The sequence below is a fragment of the Cavia porcellus genome, unplaced genomic scaffold (genome assembly GCF_034190915.1).
Source record: "Cavia porcellus strain 051 isolate PalLab524CR breed Dunkin Hartley unplaced genomic scaffold, mCavPor4.1 scaffold_12, whole genome shotgun sequence".
Classification (NCBI taxonomy): domain Eukaryota; kingdom Metazoa; phylum Chordata; class Mammalia; order Rodentia; family Caviidae; genus Cavia; species Cavia porcellus.
In genome coordinates, this window is record NW_026947495.1 from 69,561,686 (window position 1) to 69,578,675 (window position 16,990).

The following is a 16,990-nucleotide window of genomic DNA, read 5'->3' on the forward strand; positions in this document are numbered from 1 at the left end:
AAAGTGAAATAAATCCTCCTTTCAAAATGAAGAATAGCAAATCTGTAATCAGAAATTAGAGAGGTATTTATTGTTTTTGGTGAGCAGGTGATAAAATGAATAGGCAAAGTGCAGGGATTGTCACAGCTGAAATATGCAATGGGAGACAGTACAGAGATGTTCTTCTACTGAAAAAAATGCATGGAAAGTTTCAAAGCAGTTAGCGCAGAACAGCAGTGAAGGAAAAAGCTCAAACCTAAAAAAATAAAAAATAAGGAAAAGAAAAAGAAGAAAAGAAAAATTCTTGGTTTGAGGTAGAATTGTATTCATCTGAAGCTAGTAAAATATTATAAAATTAAATATTAAGTACAGTACTGGACATGTTTCTTTCTAGGTGTTATAAAATAAAAGCTTATGTTTAAATGTCCTTTCCAAAATGTTTTCGTCATTCACTTGAAACATTTTAATACAAGAGCCCTAGTTCAAAAGAACTGGAAGGTGCTAAAGTGTGTTGCCTGTTCCTCTGAACATCTGAATTATAACACTGTTTTCCAGCATACCAGCAGCACTGTTCTATACCAGCATCTGTTCCATATATCATTAGCAGACAGCGAGTGGAAATGTTTACATCTGACCACATCAGCAGTGCAGCATTCCCTGTAATGCACTGTAAAGCACTACACATATGTAAAGTATTATTAGAAAAAGCTGTTTACCTGAACTATCAGCAACACAATATAATTTTCCATACTATTTACTTTTGTTTTGTGACATTTAACTACTTGCTAGTGAGATATTATTTCTCAGGGAATTATTAAAATTGTATCACTCCTATTTATTTATCTTCTATTTTTTAAAGGATGTGTCCTTTCTGTTTGTTATGTGTGAGGAAATGCAGTACTGCATTTAATGGGTCTTTTTTTACTATTAACTGGCTATGTTGTGGATTACAGAAAGAGAAGTTATGAAACATGAAACTGATCTGAAAGCGGGCAAGCGGGCAGAGGGAAGGTGAAAAGCTTTGCAAACCTTCCAAACTTGTCCTTGCTGGGGAAGCATTGTAATAAAAAGAGAGAGAATTACGTGTAAACAATAATTGTCAAACTATGACATACTTCTCAGTAGAAAACTTTTGTACTAAAGGCTAGGAATAACAAAACAAGATTAGAACTATATGGTGCTACAATTTTTAAAGTATTCTAAGTAGCGAGTTTTCATATACAATAATATAATTTATACTACTCAAATTTGAATACTGCTGTGTAAGTGTACAACCATGTCAGTATCTTGGTGCTTTAAGGCAACTTAATACTAGAAAGAAGGAAAAATAAAGGCTACATGCAGCTATAGAAACAGGAGCAAAACCATCAGTGAAAGTTTACATACCTTAAAAAGAAACGGTAGCCAAGAATAAAAATAAATTGTTATTGGATGACTTTTGCACTTCAACTCATATTGAAACTTTTTCAAATATCACCTAGCTTCTAAGCCAGAATATAAAAATCAAAGTACACATTCCTATACTTTAGAAATAGGAATGCAGTTAAAAAAAAAAAACTCAATTCTCAAATATAACTAGATAATTTTTTTAAATTTACAAATCACAGGCTAAGGCTGATACAAAGTTAGAATGTAAATTCCATTTCAACATATTAACATACATTTGATTGTTCCTCAGAATACACTATCACTGCTTTAAAGTGTTATTTCTTAAAATTAATCTCCATTTATTCTCCTCAAGCTGTAACTACTAAGAATCATGTAACTAAGAATTTGGTCAAAAATGAACTGCTCCAGATTAACACTTCCTTGCACCAGTGGCACAATTAAAATTGAGTTTCATAAATGTGTCTAAGATAGCACAGAAACATAAAGTGACTTTGAATTATGGCTAGTTCTTTCAGGACATATATTATCTTTCCTGTTTTGATTATTTAAGAAATCCAGCTATAAATTCAGCTAACATTATTAGTAACTATCAAATATGAAAGAAAATACATTAGACTACAATACCCACTTCCCATGATCATAAATTTTACAATGCAGAAATTTAACCAAGTGTGTATGTGTGTGTAAACAGTTCTTATTATGCTTAAAAACAAAAAATGAAACTTCTTTCAATGGAAAAATAAAGAGATATGTAGAATCTTTTTCCCTTGAAACTGATTTACCTTCATCCATATTGCCCAGAGGGTCTTAACCTAAATATCCTACACTGGGAGGCAGTACACAAAAAGGATAAAAACAGATTGTAGAATAAAATTAGGTGGGTTTCAAGTTTCACTACTTACTAACCATGGGACCTTGGATATATTATATAACATCTAGTTTCTTTATTTGTGAATTTGCAGGGGAAAATAATTACCTCATAGGGTCCTGAGGATTTGAAGAGGACAAAAAATGGCATAGGAATTGCTCTAAAAATGTTAGCTGCTGTTACAGTCACCCAATTATAAAAGCCTAACATGAATAATCACGATAGTAACAGTCTTTATCACAGTATAGTATATTGAAATAGCAATAAAGGATAAACTTCCTTATATAACTAAGATTCCCCTCTCAAACACATACAATATTTTGTTCATTTACTTTAAGTGTAAATCACTGTATTGCTGTACTGTAAGAGTTTACTCTTACAGTTATTAACACAGGTTTTGTGTTTGTTTTTAGTTTTTTGTCTTTGAGACAGGGTCTCACTATGCAGTTCAGGTTGGCCTTGGGTTCACTTTGTGACCCAGGCTGGTCTCAAACTTGCAAGGATCCTGCTGCCTCAGCCTCCCTAGTGCTGGGATTACAGGTGTGGGCCACCACGCCTGACAAACACAGGGTTTTTTGTCACTAGAGACTATAACCCAGAAGTCTACATATGCTGAACACATGCTCTACCAATGAACCGCACCCCCGGCCAAGACATGAGTTTGCAAGCTAGGTTCATCCATGTCCAAATCATGGCTCCATCCTTTATAACAACAAGTGATTTTTTTTTTAACTTCTCTGTATCTGAGTGTCTTTATTTATTAATCTGGAGAAAATAATTACAAATTACCTTAAAAAGTTCACTATGAGAGAGAAAGAAGCTAGAGTATTTCACATACCATAAGCACTCAAAAAATACAAGGCTCACAGAAAGTATATAGAAGTGTTGAACATTTTATCTTTTCTAAAAGCAACTCTTGATTTACTTAATAACAAGAGACTTAGGAGGAATACTCAGGCAAAAAAGGAAAAAATACAAAAAATGAAAAAAACTATTGTGACTAAAAGTTACCACCCAGATAGTATATATCCTGAACAGCTTTTATTATAATTCTTTTGGGTAGTTTTTGTACTATACTAAACTAGGGGAGCAAAATTCCAACTGAACATAGGTCTACTTATAAAAATTAATCTTTCCTACCCTAACAAAATTTCATTTTGAGGACAAACTATAAGATAATTTCAAGTTGTCAGACTATAGCCTGCTGTTAGTACAATCTGAAACTATAACTCAACCTATTCTACAGCTATAATATTAATACAAAATTATCATTCACTATTAAAATTGTCATCCTTGAAGTACAAAAAATTTTTAAAACTACATACTACCTTAGTAATATATTTCTACTAACGTATTTCAAAAAGCTTTACCACAAAGACTGAATCAAAATATTTAACAAACTATGAATTAAGTATTAGTAAAAATTTCTGTACTTTCCCAACCATTCCCAACGATGAACACATTGCGAAATTACACTGAAGTCCCCCAGGCTTGTATCTACCAGAAATTTATATCAGAACCAAAAATGAATAGAGGTTATTCACTACACAGAAACTAAACTATATATGCGCTACAGATGTAAAGTGTTCCCTCTCATATATTTCGATTCAATGTTTCAAATTTGATTTAGATCTTTAGATCTAAAATGAATTTAAATACTTACACAAATTTCTAGTCCGCAGAATTGTAACTTTACTTTCCATAAATACTCTAGTTATACTATTTAAATTCAAAAAGGTTAGCACTGTTTAATGTGGCAGATAAAATTATAGTACTGTTAGGGAAAAATTTATATACAATAACTAAAAATTCTATCTCAAGTCAAGTGGATCACATCTTATATGATTAGAGACAAACTGACCTGTAAGCTTCACTGTTAACAGCTGTGTCTAGGTCACCCCATAACCTCCTATGGTCAGAGGTGATGCTTTTTTAGAGATGGCTGGATCTAGAGTACGTGATGCTGGAACTGTCTCATGGTGCAATGAAAGGCTCAAGGGCACTAGGGATTAAGGGTGTGAGTGCTAACCCCTCCCTAAATAGCCTGGATAATATATAAGGGATAAAAAGAGCTGTGGTGGTCCCTGGCTTTGCCACCTTCTACCCAACATGAACTGTTTCTCCTCTGATGTCTGTCTGCCATGTCACCCTGCTTTGCAGCCGCTGATTATGGACTGAAACCTCCACAAACTGTAAGCTAAATAAACCTATCCTCCTTTAACTTTGAGTGTAGGATATTTTGTCTCACTAATAAGTAAATGAGATAGTCCCCTTCCAAATCTATTAATTAAGGATATCATTACTATCTGCACAAATGAACTGTTAAGATTTTTGAAAATAGAACACAGATAGTGCTTATTTCAATGCCTGGCACATAAGTAGTAAGTTCTAAATAATTATCCTCTCTTTTTTAACATAACTGCTCAATATGAAGATCTCTATTATGGAGTTTCCAATTATATAAGATCCCCAAATTCATTTTCTCACAAAACACAAATTTTGTGTTATCACAAAAAACAAAAGACAACGAATTCCAAAAAACATTCTACTCAGGCTACCAAATAAATGTCATTATTAGAACTATCATGACTAGATTTGATAAGAACTTTAAAGTCTGACTTTAAAACAAATCTTCCATCCTACTACCAAAACCTCTTCTTTTCCTCAGGCTGCTACACATAAGCACACATATCATGGCTTAATTTCACTTACTGCTACTTATTTGTACTATTTATTGCTACTTATTTTTCTAAGAACACACTACAGTGCTAAAAAAGTTATGTAGAGATTTTTAAAATTCTTCTATTCATAAGAAATTAGCAAAATCAAGAAACAAACAAACAAAAAAAATCCAAAGCCTGGCATGGTAGCATACACCTATAATTATAACATTTGGGAGACCAAGGCAAGAGGATTGCCATAAATTTGAGGACAGCCTAGGTTACACAACAAGTTCAAGGCCAGCCTGAACTGCATAGTGAGAATGTGTCCAAAAAAAAAAATCCAAGACACCAAGACCATGGAAAGTAAAAACAACCTTTACTGGGCAAAATACCTATACGTTACAAATTGCCTAAACTACCAATCAAGAGAGTATGAAGAGGGAAACTGAAAGGGTAAATAAAAGGACCAAACTGTGTAACAGATACTGTGAAATAGGAAAAATGTTCAAATGGGAAAGAGAACAAGCAGAGCCGGGTGGGGAAAAGGAAGGGAAAAGAAAGAAAAAGAACAAAAAGAAAAAATGGAAATAAAGTTTTTATAAATAAGGAAGAAGGACTGAAGGGTGGGGAGGAGAATGGGAAAAAAATAAGATACATGGTATACAGGTACAAATTCCCTATAATGAATGTGATATTACTTGTACCTAAGACGTACCAGTAAAATGAATTTTTAAAACAGAGAATACAAAGAAACTTCAGAGAAATTGTCATGCTCAAGGTTTTAGAACTACTAACCTTGAGCATGACAATTTCGGGCGGGGATGGGTGGGGGACACCTGTAATCCCAGCACCTGGGAGGCTGGGGTACTGCTGTAAACTCAAGGTTGGTCATGAGTTCAAACCAGTCCGAAAAGCACAGCAAGACCCTGTCTCAAACCCTCCCCCCACATACACACACAAAGAACCACTAATTAGCAGAACCAAATGCAAATTCATAGTGTTATTATCCAGGCGAAAAATATCATCAGTTTTTTTTAAATTGTAGCTTAACTCAGTAGAACATATTCCTTTGGAAAAATACTTAACTAAATAATTTTCTTAAATTCTACTGGAAAAGATCAAAATCCCAAGGGTCACAGCAAGAATGGTATATGTGAAACAGAAACCAACCCCATTTGAATCATGTCAAACAGCAGAAAAGCACAAAACATGACAACCTGAGATTACGTTGTTCTGTGTCCTAATTCACAGTGGCAAGCCTACAGCACGGTTACCACAGTGGGCTGCCTGTATCATTTAAAGCTCCAAGTTCTAAAAGTTTCGCCATCACTGTTCTAACTAATAAAAGCAATACAACACATATAGTGTGAAAAGGGCCAATAAATATTTTAAAACCTATCAACTGCAAAACATACTTTGGATTCTAGTATCAGCAGTGATTTCCCAAATGTTTTTCTCCTGTGTATATTCTGTCCAACCCATGTGATTTAAATTAGCACTTTAGGTGGTCAGGTGGAAAAAAAGAAATCCACTGTTAACAGATTAAGTGGCTTAACAGGAAAGTATATTGAAATTAGAAATAACCTTCAAAACAATGTAATTTTATTAATAACCACATTAGACCAGTTACAACAGATCTAAAGAAAGAAATTATGGTTATTTTCCTCTAAGCACAAGTTTTGGAAAACTTATAAGCTAAAAAATTATTCAACCCATTCCATCCTCCAAAATCCTTTATTAAAATTTTTAGTGATTCAAATGAGTTACCAATTGCTACTCAATCCACAAGAAAACATCTGTATCACTACTGTCCTTAAACATTTCTCAGCTTTCACAGGAACAGATCAATTTAAAAAAGCAAAGGTTTAGGTTTTTTTCAGGTATTACATATTATCACACTTCTGTTATTAAATTGTGGTTCTACAAAGGACCACTGTAGAATACACTTCTGAAATACAAATACTTCTGTATTGAAAGCAAGTACATAGCAGACTATAACATCAAGTAGTAAAAAGGAATAGTACAAGAAATGTTTCCTGACAGTTTTGAGCTTGATTTAGTAGAAAATGTACATTAAAGTGTTCATTCTGTTCCATGCTCCAGAAATAGAACTAATATCCATAGCCAACATTTATTCTTACTTTTATCAGGCACTGTATTAATAATATGTGTTAATTCACTTAACATTCAACCTATGAGGTTAATAAAAGAGTATTCCACAATGTGGGAGAGGTGGAGTACTAGCATGGCTTAGAAAGCCAAAAAAACACAGGCTGGGCATAATTGGAGCTGAGAGCAAGTAAGTTCCAGGAAGCTGGTCTTGCCAAACAAAACAGCCTATGTGCAGCCTTCCACAAATTTACATATAACCCAGATAACAAAACTTAATCATGACAGAGAATAATTACAGAGAAAGAAAACAGAAACTTTACGAACATTTTATATATTTCCTTTTTCTTTCTTTCTTTTTTTTCCTTTGGTACTGGAGATCGAACTTGCAACTGGGCTTGCAAGGCAGGTGCTTATGCCACTGAGCTAAACCCCCAGCTCATCTTTCTTTCTTTTGTAAGATAGGTCTGGAAATGTAACTGAGGCTGGCCTTGAACTCACAGTGACACCCCCCCCCCCCCCCGCCGCCACCTCCACCTCGGGAGTGCTGGGATTATAGGCCTGCACTACCAAGTCCAGGTTCTTTTTTCTCTGGTTCTTAACATCAGAACAACTTCATGGGCATCATCATCACCATCATTATTATTTCAGGTCCAGAAATATAAAACACTGTAAAACTTTCTGAGATAATTCTATTGTGTATTGATAAAAGATCATTCTCTCTCTGCCTAACAACCAAATAAACTATAGCCCAGAAAGATAACGTCCAAAAAAAAATTTTTTTTTTGTCTTCTTATCGGTACCGGGGATTGAACTCACAACTGCCTGCTTGCAAGACAGGAATTTATGCCACTGAGCTAAATCCCCAGCCCCCAAAATTTTTTTTAAAAATTAGCATTAAAGCTCTCTCTAGAACATAGCTCTCAACTTACAGAATATTCATCTAATATGGAAAAAGTTTAGAAAATAATAATGTGGCAAAGTTTAGAAGTATTTAGCTCAGCGGCATAAGCGCCTATCTTGTAAGCAGGCAGTCATGAGTTCGATCACCGGTATCGATAAAAAGGAAAAAGACAAAAAAAAAAAAGTTACAATGTAATGTCTGTAAGGAAAGCATTACTGAGGTATTTTATAACCTTGTTTTTTGTGTCTTTATCTATTCTACTGAACAAAAGGTGTGCAATCTGAAATAATGATGGCTAGCCTTTGTCAATGTTTGCCTAAGCTCCTACTGATACATCAAAAACCACCACAAATTCACAATCCTGCCCATTTCTCCCAGACTAGAATCCTTAACTCCCTTCTCAAAATCCCACAATCCCACCTACACACTGCATTTTAAGTATCTGTGCCTCTCCATCCTCAGTAAGACATGAATACTTAGACATGGCAAACTTCATCCGAATTGACACTTTTTCTCCAATGCCATGACAACATTCAACAAATGAAATGGAAATAAAAAAGAAACACTCAACTACGTGAAAGACCTGCTCATTTAACTTATAAAACAGTTCTAAAGATGTAATATCTACATTAATCAACTTCACAACAGAAGTATTTTCCATTGTAGGCTCTTTTATGCAAAAACAAGAGATTCCTGGCTCCTGCCTGTAACCCCAGCACTCCCGAGGCTGAAGATCAGCCTGAACCACAAGGTGGGAGACTGTCTCAGAAAAGAAAAAAAGAGATTACTTTGAATCTAGCACATGGAGAAATCTACCTACAACTATAGTTTTAGGAAGCTTAATCATTTAAGTATCATATTCCAGTCCTATGATTACCTATTAGGTTTTCTCACCACTACAAAATTAAACAGTTTACTAAAGTCTAGCAACAAGTTGCTAATTCTTAAATTACAGGATCAAAGTTAAGACTTACTAGATTGACTAATAAATGCAACATTAAAAATTGAAATAAATCTTATGTGTGTAATGAAGTACTATTTTATAATGCCTCCCCTGAAAGATCTGGACTTATTACTGGTCATGCTTTCTTAACTGTTTCTTATATTTCAAGTGAGAGGATTTTTCAACGTAAAAACATTAACATTTGATTTTAAAAATAAAAATCTGAAGTGAAAAATTATACCTGAAATTTCAAAATTAAAAACATATTTTTAAGCAAGAATTGAGTGCACTTTTTTAAAGACAGAAAATTGCTTGTTTTTGTTCACATCTTTCCTTTCAAGCAAAATTTCACCCTGATTTTATTATATGGTTAGTATTTTCAGTTTGTATGTTATAAAATGCATCCAGAAATAAATATTAGCAATAACCATATAAGAAAAATACATTTAACATGCAAAGTCAATAAAAAATACATTTCCCCAGGAAAGTTTAAACATTTACCTAATTCTGAACTATTTTGCATTTTAAAACACTACACAGTCAAAGCGAAGTTGCCATTAAAGAGGCTGAGACAGGAGGATTCCATGATCAAGCCTGGGCTGGGCAACTTGGAGTCTGTTTCAAAAATTAAACAGTAAATAAATAAGGAAGGGGAAGAGAACCAGGGAGTCAGCTCAGAGGCATAAGTGCCTGCCTGGCAAGCTCCAGGTTATGAATTTGATTTCCAGTACCAAAAAAGTGGGGGGGGGGGGAAATGAAGCTTGGTGAAATTTTCCTGGGTTTGCTTGCCAGTATCATAAAACATAAAAGTTAAAAGAATCACACTGGTAACACTGATTACATGTTTTGAAGGGTCTTTTCATACAAACTTCACAGCAGTTCACAGTAAAATAGAAAATTATTTCTGTAACTGCCCATTTCTTTAAAAGGTTATTGTGTATTCCAAAGCTGAACTATATCTTTCCACAAGCAGGTTTGAGAAGAAATAACTGCTATAGCAATTTGCTAATATCTTTTGTAACTCTAATGTCAAGAATAATTAAGACCTCCAAATTAGGGGTCAAGAAAGAAAATTCCAATCCAAGTCTTGCTTTTCTGTGATCATCTGCAAGTTACTTAAACTCTCAAAAACTCAATTTCTTTCTAACATAGCAACCTTCATCATAGATCTGAGGATAACTAAAAGAAAAAAAGGCATAGTGCAAAATCTCAATAAATGGCAGCCAGCCAATACTGCACTTTTATTATGTGCAATACTGAACAACTGGTCTTAAGAAGGTCAAAGGCAACGCAACTGCTCAGTTCTACTAAGGTAAAATGCACATCCACTAAATCTGGCCCAAAATCATTGTGGTAATTTCACTACAAATTACCAAAGAGCATGAATTAGATTTTCAATCATCCTAACTTGAAAAGACAAGACCTTTTCCACATACACAGTTTTCATCTTGGCCTCTTCATTTTTTAACATACTGGATGTAACTCACTAAATATGATTATTCCATTAATTTTCTTTAAATGTAAATATACAAGCAATAGATTAAGGACTATAACTAACTTCATTTATAGGTAAACTGGTCCATGTTGCTTCTCAAATTTTATTTTTGTAAAGAATCTACCTAATTTAATTATAATGCAAAACCTGCATGAATGTTAACATTTATACAGAAAAGAGTATAAAAAATAAATAGCTTATTTTTTAAAACACAAGATGAAAAGAATGTATTTTTGAAGTCACATGTGTATTATGTTAAACAACTTCCTTTTGCATTCATTAAACTAATACTTGGTTTATTTAATGACTTCATTAGAACAAGACACAAATCATCACATAATTGCTACTAAAAAAATCTTTTAAGTATTTTTCTCCCATATTCTCTTATGATCCTTAGTTTATCTTCTCAGCCTACTCTAGCACAAGAAGCAAAAAATTACTGAAATTTCATTTTACATACAGCTTCTTTGAAAAATAAAGTCACATATATGTCATTTAAACTAAACTTTATTTAGGGGTAATGTTTCCTTCTCACCATGTTTAAGATTCTTAATGAAATATCATACGCAGAGAAAAATTCTTATGGAACAGAACTGCCACAATGCAATCTTGGAATAAGGCTGACCTGATTTCCCTGCGCCTGACTGACCAGCAGAGAGAATAATGTCCTCGATTCAACTCGGAGAGGGAAGACTGAAGCCAGTTCCTCTGCCTTTACCCAGCACTATGCTCCCTCTCATTTTTTTCCCCTCATTCATGAAGCAGGTTATCAGCTTAAAACTTCCAATTTTACATTACTATTCCGGTTAACTTTCCCCCTCAGGAAATAAGCAATCTGAAAACAGGAGAAGACTGAAGAGGCTCCAGGCAGAGGAATTTTTCTCTCACCAAATTCTTAAAAAGGAACTGTGTGAAATCCTCGTAATAAACACTTTACAATTGTGGAAGGTTTTTTCTCCTTTGCTACCCTTTAAAATAAGAGGAAAACTATACAAGCATTAGCTGAGACCTTTTTTCATACAAAGATCAACCTCATGTTCCTAATAAAAAAAGGGAAAAGAAAAAAGTAAATGACAAAGAAGACGTATATTTTAAGCTCAGAAAAACATTTTCTTTTGGGACTTAGGAGTTTGGTCACATGACAGTAAAACATCAGGAAAACAAATGATGCTCGTGGAAGCTGCTCACACCCATAAAAAAATACTGCACAACAAGCATAGAAACCTTAAACTATTCTCACATTTTACCATTCTTTCCCTTCACAAACCACCCTGTGAAGTAGGCCACGCAGGCATTACCATCCCCATGCTACAGAAAAACCATCCGCCTGTAACTTCTCTACTACTCTAAATGAACTAATAAACATAACATCATTAGGGCCAAACAGACTTCAGGGTTGAATTTCTCCATTTTACAGAGGAAGAAAGGAAGTTCAGGAAGTCAAGTCACCTGCCCAGTGTTACAGAACTCGCAGCGACAAACTCAAGAGTGAAAGGCAAACTCCTCACTTTTGGCCCAGTGTTAATTTGTTTCAAAAGGGTTTAAAATCACTGTATTAGTGAGAGGCATTATTAAGTTTAGAAGGAGAAGATGTGTATTAAAAAAAAAACTATAAGGAATTAATGAATATTTACATATAAATTGTCTATTAACTCACATCTTTTATTTAAAATACTCCTTATGAATTATTACATCCTCAAACCACAAGTTCCCTAAGATTCTCACAACTTGTAAATATTTAGATCTCAAATATGTTGACTGACGTATTGAAAAAGTTTTCATAAACTATGTTAACACTCCCATCTAAGTGTGTGAGCATATAATTAACTATAATAACCTATTTTACATAGCTCATAGATGGTAAAAAAAAGTTTCTCTGCTTGTTAGGCAATATTTATTTAAGGGTATGAGCGACTTTCATGCTTTTCTAAAGTTGTAGTGCCCTGCAACCAAACTCCTAACGATGTATATGCGCACTACCATCACTTCCAATGTATACGGTTTAGTACCCTGAATCAGAAAATTCAAAACCTGAAATGCTCCTAAGTTTGAAACTTTTTGAGTGTCTACGTGATGTCACAGTGTCAATTCCACACCTAACCTTATGTGATAGGACACAGTCAAAACAGCAATAGCACTAAAAATACTGCCTACGATTATTTTCAGAGCAAGTGTATAAGATACGTATGAAACATTCATGTTTAGACTTGGGTTCCATCACCAGGATATCTGACTTTATATACATATAATATACATACATATATTTAAATATTCCAAAATCTGAAAATAAATCTAAAATTAGAAGTAATTCTGTATTTTTCATAAGGGATATTCAACCTCTACTTCCAACTAAAATAAAGCCAAAAATCAGATTTGGTAGACAACCTAATGCACAAATGTAATAATAAAAACGTGATAATTGGTTGCCAGACATTATTATGAAGTGCAAGGTTTTTTTTTTTTTTAAGGAAAATTAAGAAATTCAGAGAAAAGATTACATGGACTATCTTTGCCATAAAAATCCTAAAAGCAATGAATCTTATAAACACATGGTGAACAGATCTTTCTTACTTCTTTGGCAAGATATTTGAACAAATGTTTCAATCCTTAGCCAGCTGGGGAAATTTAACAGTCTTACAGACAATTCCATAGGCTGAAAGATCAAAAAATCTATCCAACGCACTTATAGGCAAAATTATGCAAGGGAAAGAAACCAAAAGCTATTAGAGCAACATACACTTGTTCATTCTCTCTCTCCCTCCCTCTGTTTCTCCCTCTGTCACACTCATTTCGACAAGACCTAAACAATGGCCTCATATGCCAAGCAATGCCCTAAATATTACTTCAAAAACAAATTACACTACCCAGAGCAAACTCATAAAATCAGGTAAAATATTGAAAATACTTCCCAAAAAAAACTGTGAACGTACAGGAAGTGCTGAAATGCACTATTTCAATAATTCAAGATACTTGACACTTGGCAGTAACAAGGATCACATTCAACCTATTTTAAATTTTCTGCAGTTAATACCAATGAGAGCCTGAAGTTTCTCAAAACAGGAAATGAAAAAAGTGCTTTGAGAAAAGACAGTGAACTGCAATGCAAACAACTCAAATGCTTAGAATTTAGGTTAACCTTACCTATGAAAGTGGAATATTCAATTCTGATTGCACTTACACTATTTAACAATGTATAACAGCTACTTTAAAAAAGTATTTTACCCAAATCCCCAAATCACTTTTGATGTTACTCTCACTTCCTCTTCTGGAAACCATCATAACCATTTCCTTTAACCACAATACCGCAGATCTAGTGACTTTTAGTAATGTTTGACTCGCTCGTTTTTTAGACAAGCTGGCACATGGGAACCAAGTAAAAAATCTCTCTTGCAGCACAATCTCATCCAAAAATTTGCAATCATACTCCCAGGAAAAAAAAAAACTCCCAACCTATATAAAATTATAATCAAGAGTCCTTGGTGGAAGAAGGGAGCTTAACGACCCTGAAATCAAAGCCATCCAAAACAGGCAGAAGGGAACGCAAGGTACTTGCCTTCAGGTGAGTGGCAACTTCCAAAGTTAATTATTTATTAACTTGGGACAGCCTTTAAAATTACTAAGTCAAAATGTACAAATAAATCAACCTTTATCCTCAAGCCTGTTAAACGAACTGTGTCTTAAAAAGGAATGAGGTCGGCTTGTCTCACCTGAAAAATTTATATCATTTTTTTCTATTTTCACGTGCACTTTTCTTAACTCCAATTCAGCCTTCCTCTCTTTAATCTGAAGACCTGCACTGCACACATTTGGCCTGAGTCTATTAGATGTATCACTCTAATTACCCAACTGCGCTATAAAGCCGGAGCAGCAGAAACGTATTTCGATATTTCAAGAAATGGTGTTGGAAAAACTCAGATGGGGAGGAATAGAGAGCGACAAGGTGGTTATTCCTGTTCCAGTGACTCACAGCCTACAACTATTTCCGAGGACAACTGGTTCCACCCTCACTTCCCCCTCCTCTCCATCTCCTCGAGGAAACCACCCTGATCCTCAGCGCGCTCTCCGGAGTGTCTCTTTAGGAATCCACACTCCAGGGGCGACTCGGGGGGGATCGCGGGGCTCCTCCGAGGGGCCGCGCGGTCCCCGCGGGACCCAGATGCAGAGGTGGTGCAAGCCGCTGCCTCCAACGCTGGGGCCCTCGGCCACCTCGGCCGCGACCACCAAGTTTCCCTGCCCGCGACGGCGACGAGGCCAGGAGCCAGGCCTGGTGGCGAGGGTTCCTCGGGCTCCGCGTTAGGCCGCGGCGCGTTCGGGCACCGGGCCGGGCTGGTGCCGTCAGGCCCAGATCGCGCCCCCACCCGCCCGCCGGCCTCCCAGCCCGCCGCGGCCTCCCTCCCGGCCCGCGCACCTTCTTGATGTTGTAGAGACGGGTGAGCATGCCGACGCCCCGGTCGTTCAGGATGGTCAGCTTCTCCGCCAGCTTCTGCTGACTGGGCTGCAGCACGGAGCGCGACATGGTGCCGGTGCCGGTGCAGCCGCCTCGCGCCCCCGCCCCGGCCTGCGCCGCCGCCGCCGCCGCCGCTCTCCGGCCTCCTCCCCGCCCGCCGCGACCTCCGCCTCAGGGCAGCGCGCCCATGGCCTCGCCCGACCCGCGCCGCCACACAGCTGGCCGCGGCCGACGCCTCGCTGGCCCGGCAGCCGTCCACCGCCGCCCGTGCCCGTGCCCACGCCCGGCGCACTCCGCCCCGGCCCCCACCGCGCCGCCTCCCTGGATTCCCCACTAGGTGTGGCGACGGCGGCGGCGGCGACGGCGGCTGAGAACGAGGCCTCTTCCCGCAGCCCCAGTCGAGCGAGCGCGCGGTCACCTGATCCGCCGCGCGGGCACCCCCGTCAGGCCGGACGCAGAAGCGCAGCGCCGGCCCCGCCCCGCCCCGCTCGCGTCGGAGAAGCCACGCCCCTCCGCGGCCACGCCCCCTCACGGCTCTGGTCTGTGTCCGGAGCTCGGATTCGCTGGCCGGTGGTCTGTGTGTCTCCTGCGCTCCAAGTTTCCAAAAGTTGCACCTCTGCAACACGGCTCAAGGAAACCAGCAGAAACTGGGCAAGGTGTGGGGGCTGTTTTTACCCCATTCCAATCGGCGGCAGGAAGATCAAAAGAGAGGGCAGCCCGGCTCCCCGGGTTGGAACGTGTCCCGGGGGCTCCTATCCGGAGCAGATCCTGACCGCCTCTGGCGGAAGGGAGGCTAAAATAATTTAAATAAATAAACATTTGGCCAAGAGCTTGGGCGGGGGGGGGGGGGGGGCGGCTCCCGTTTGTTCCAGCCTCCACCCTAATCGCTCTTGGGAGCATTCTACACTTTGCTTCTTTCTTTCTTTCCTCATTAAACTTTGTTTTAATGGGTCTCAAAATTCCAGGACAGATTTTTGGTCAGGTTGTTTCCACTAAAAAGTATTGATTTAAAAAACTAATAATTTAAAAACTGCCACACACACACACACACAAATGGTCGCAAAACATTCTCCTTTCCTTCTGAAGGTTTTACGATGCATTGTTGCCATTAACCAGTCTTTCACTATTAAACTTAAATGGCCAATTGGGAGAAACAGTTCTGAGACCCGTCTTCCGCCGCTGATTAAGACTGGGGTGGCAGGTGTTAGAGGTAATATTCACGTAGCTTTCTGAGATTTCTGGGCAGACTTGGTGACCTGGCCAGCTCCATCAGCTTTCTGGTGCACTACTTTGATGACACCGACAGCAACTGCCTGTGTAGTCAAAAACGGCGAAACAGCTCAGAGGTGGACAGTCAGAGAAGCTCTCAACACACATGGGCATGCTTGGAACAATAGCAGCAACAGATTTCAAAAATTTAGGCCCATCTTCCGGGTTCTTACCAGACCGGTGATCAGTCTTTTCTTTCAGCTCAGCAAACTTGCAAGCAGTGTTAGCTCTGCAGCAATCCAGTACGGGGACATAGCCAGCACTGTTCTGGCCTGGATGGTTCAATTACTCATCTTTCTCCTTTGATGAGTCTAGTCTAACAGCCCCTCCAAGTCTATATGCTCTGATCACAAACTTTAGAGGAAGCTCCACAGTGACTGCGTCAGGGCCTTACCTGAAATCACCAGGGTGGAAAATTCTGCGCAGAGCACGCAGACCAATTTGGTACTCGGAGCTTTATCGTCTATATATTAATCTTTTATGCTATGTGCATAAATCAACAATGTCATACCACTTTCAAAAAAAGACAGTCTAGGCGTAAATAAGCTATCACTGAATTGACCAAAATATTTTCTTAAAAGGAAAACTGAATAATAGTTTTTTAAAACATTTTAAAACGGGTTATAGCCACTGTTGTTTCATTTCAGTATCCCAAAGTAAGAGGGAGTAGATGGAGTGGATTTAAAGAATATTAAAAAGAGTAGTATTGCTCCCAAAAAGTCATAATCATATCCGCAAGTGTGCTTGAACTCTGGTCATGGAGTTGCATTAGCTTGAATGAACACTTCATATGTAGTCTTCAAAATTAAAAAAAAATTGCACACACTTCCAAGAGATCCGTTTACGGTTTGTAATGAACTAGTTGGGGGGTTTAATTTATCCAGTTGTTTTCCAAAATGATAATATATTAATTTAGCAAAAGCA

The 16,990-nt window shown here is 37.6% G+C and overlaps 1 protein-coding gene across 6 annotated transcripts in view; it reads right to left on the minus strand.

The window, feature by feature from the left end:
* Positions 1-15,640, minus strand: part of Nckap1 (NCK associated protein 1) — an 82,929-nt gene extending 67,289 nt beyond the window's left edge. For 2 of the 6 annotated variants that reach the window (XM_063259404.1, XM_063259403.1), the window contains exons 1-2: positions 14,759-14,982; positions 1,009-1,026 (exon numbers count right to left, since the gene is read on the minus strand). In XM_063259404.1, coding sequence (XP_063115474.1) covers positions 1,009-1,026; positions 14,759-14,866 — 126 coding nt within the window. In that variant the 5' untranslated portion in view covers positions 14,867-14,982. Of the gene's footprint in view, positions 1-1,008; positions 1,027-14,758; positions 14,983-15,472 lie in introns of those variants that run through there. The other 4 variants (XM_023561129.2, XM_013142387.3, XM_063259406.1 and 1 more) reach the window with 2 other exon arrangements.
* Positions 15,641-16,990: the final 1,350 nt, after the last annotated feature.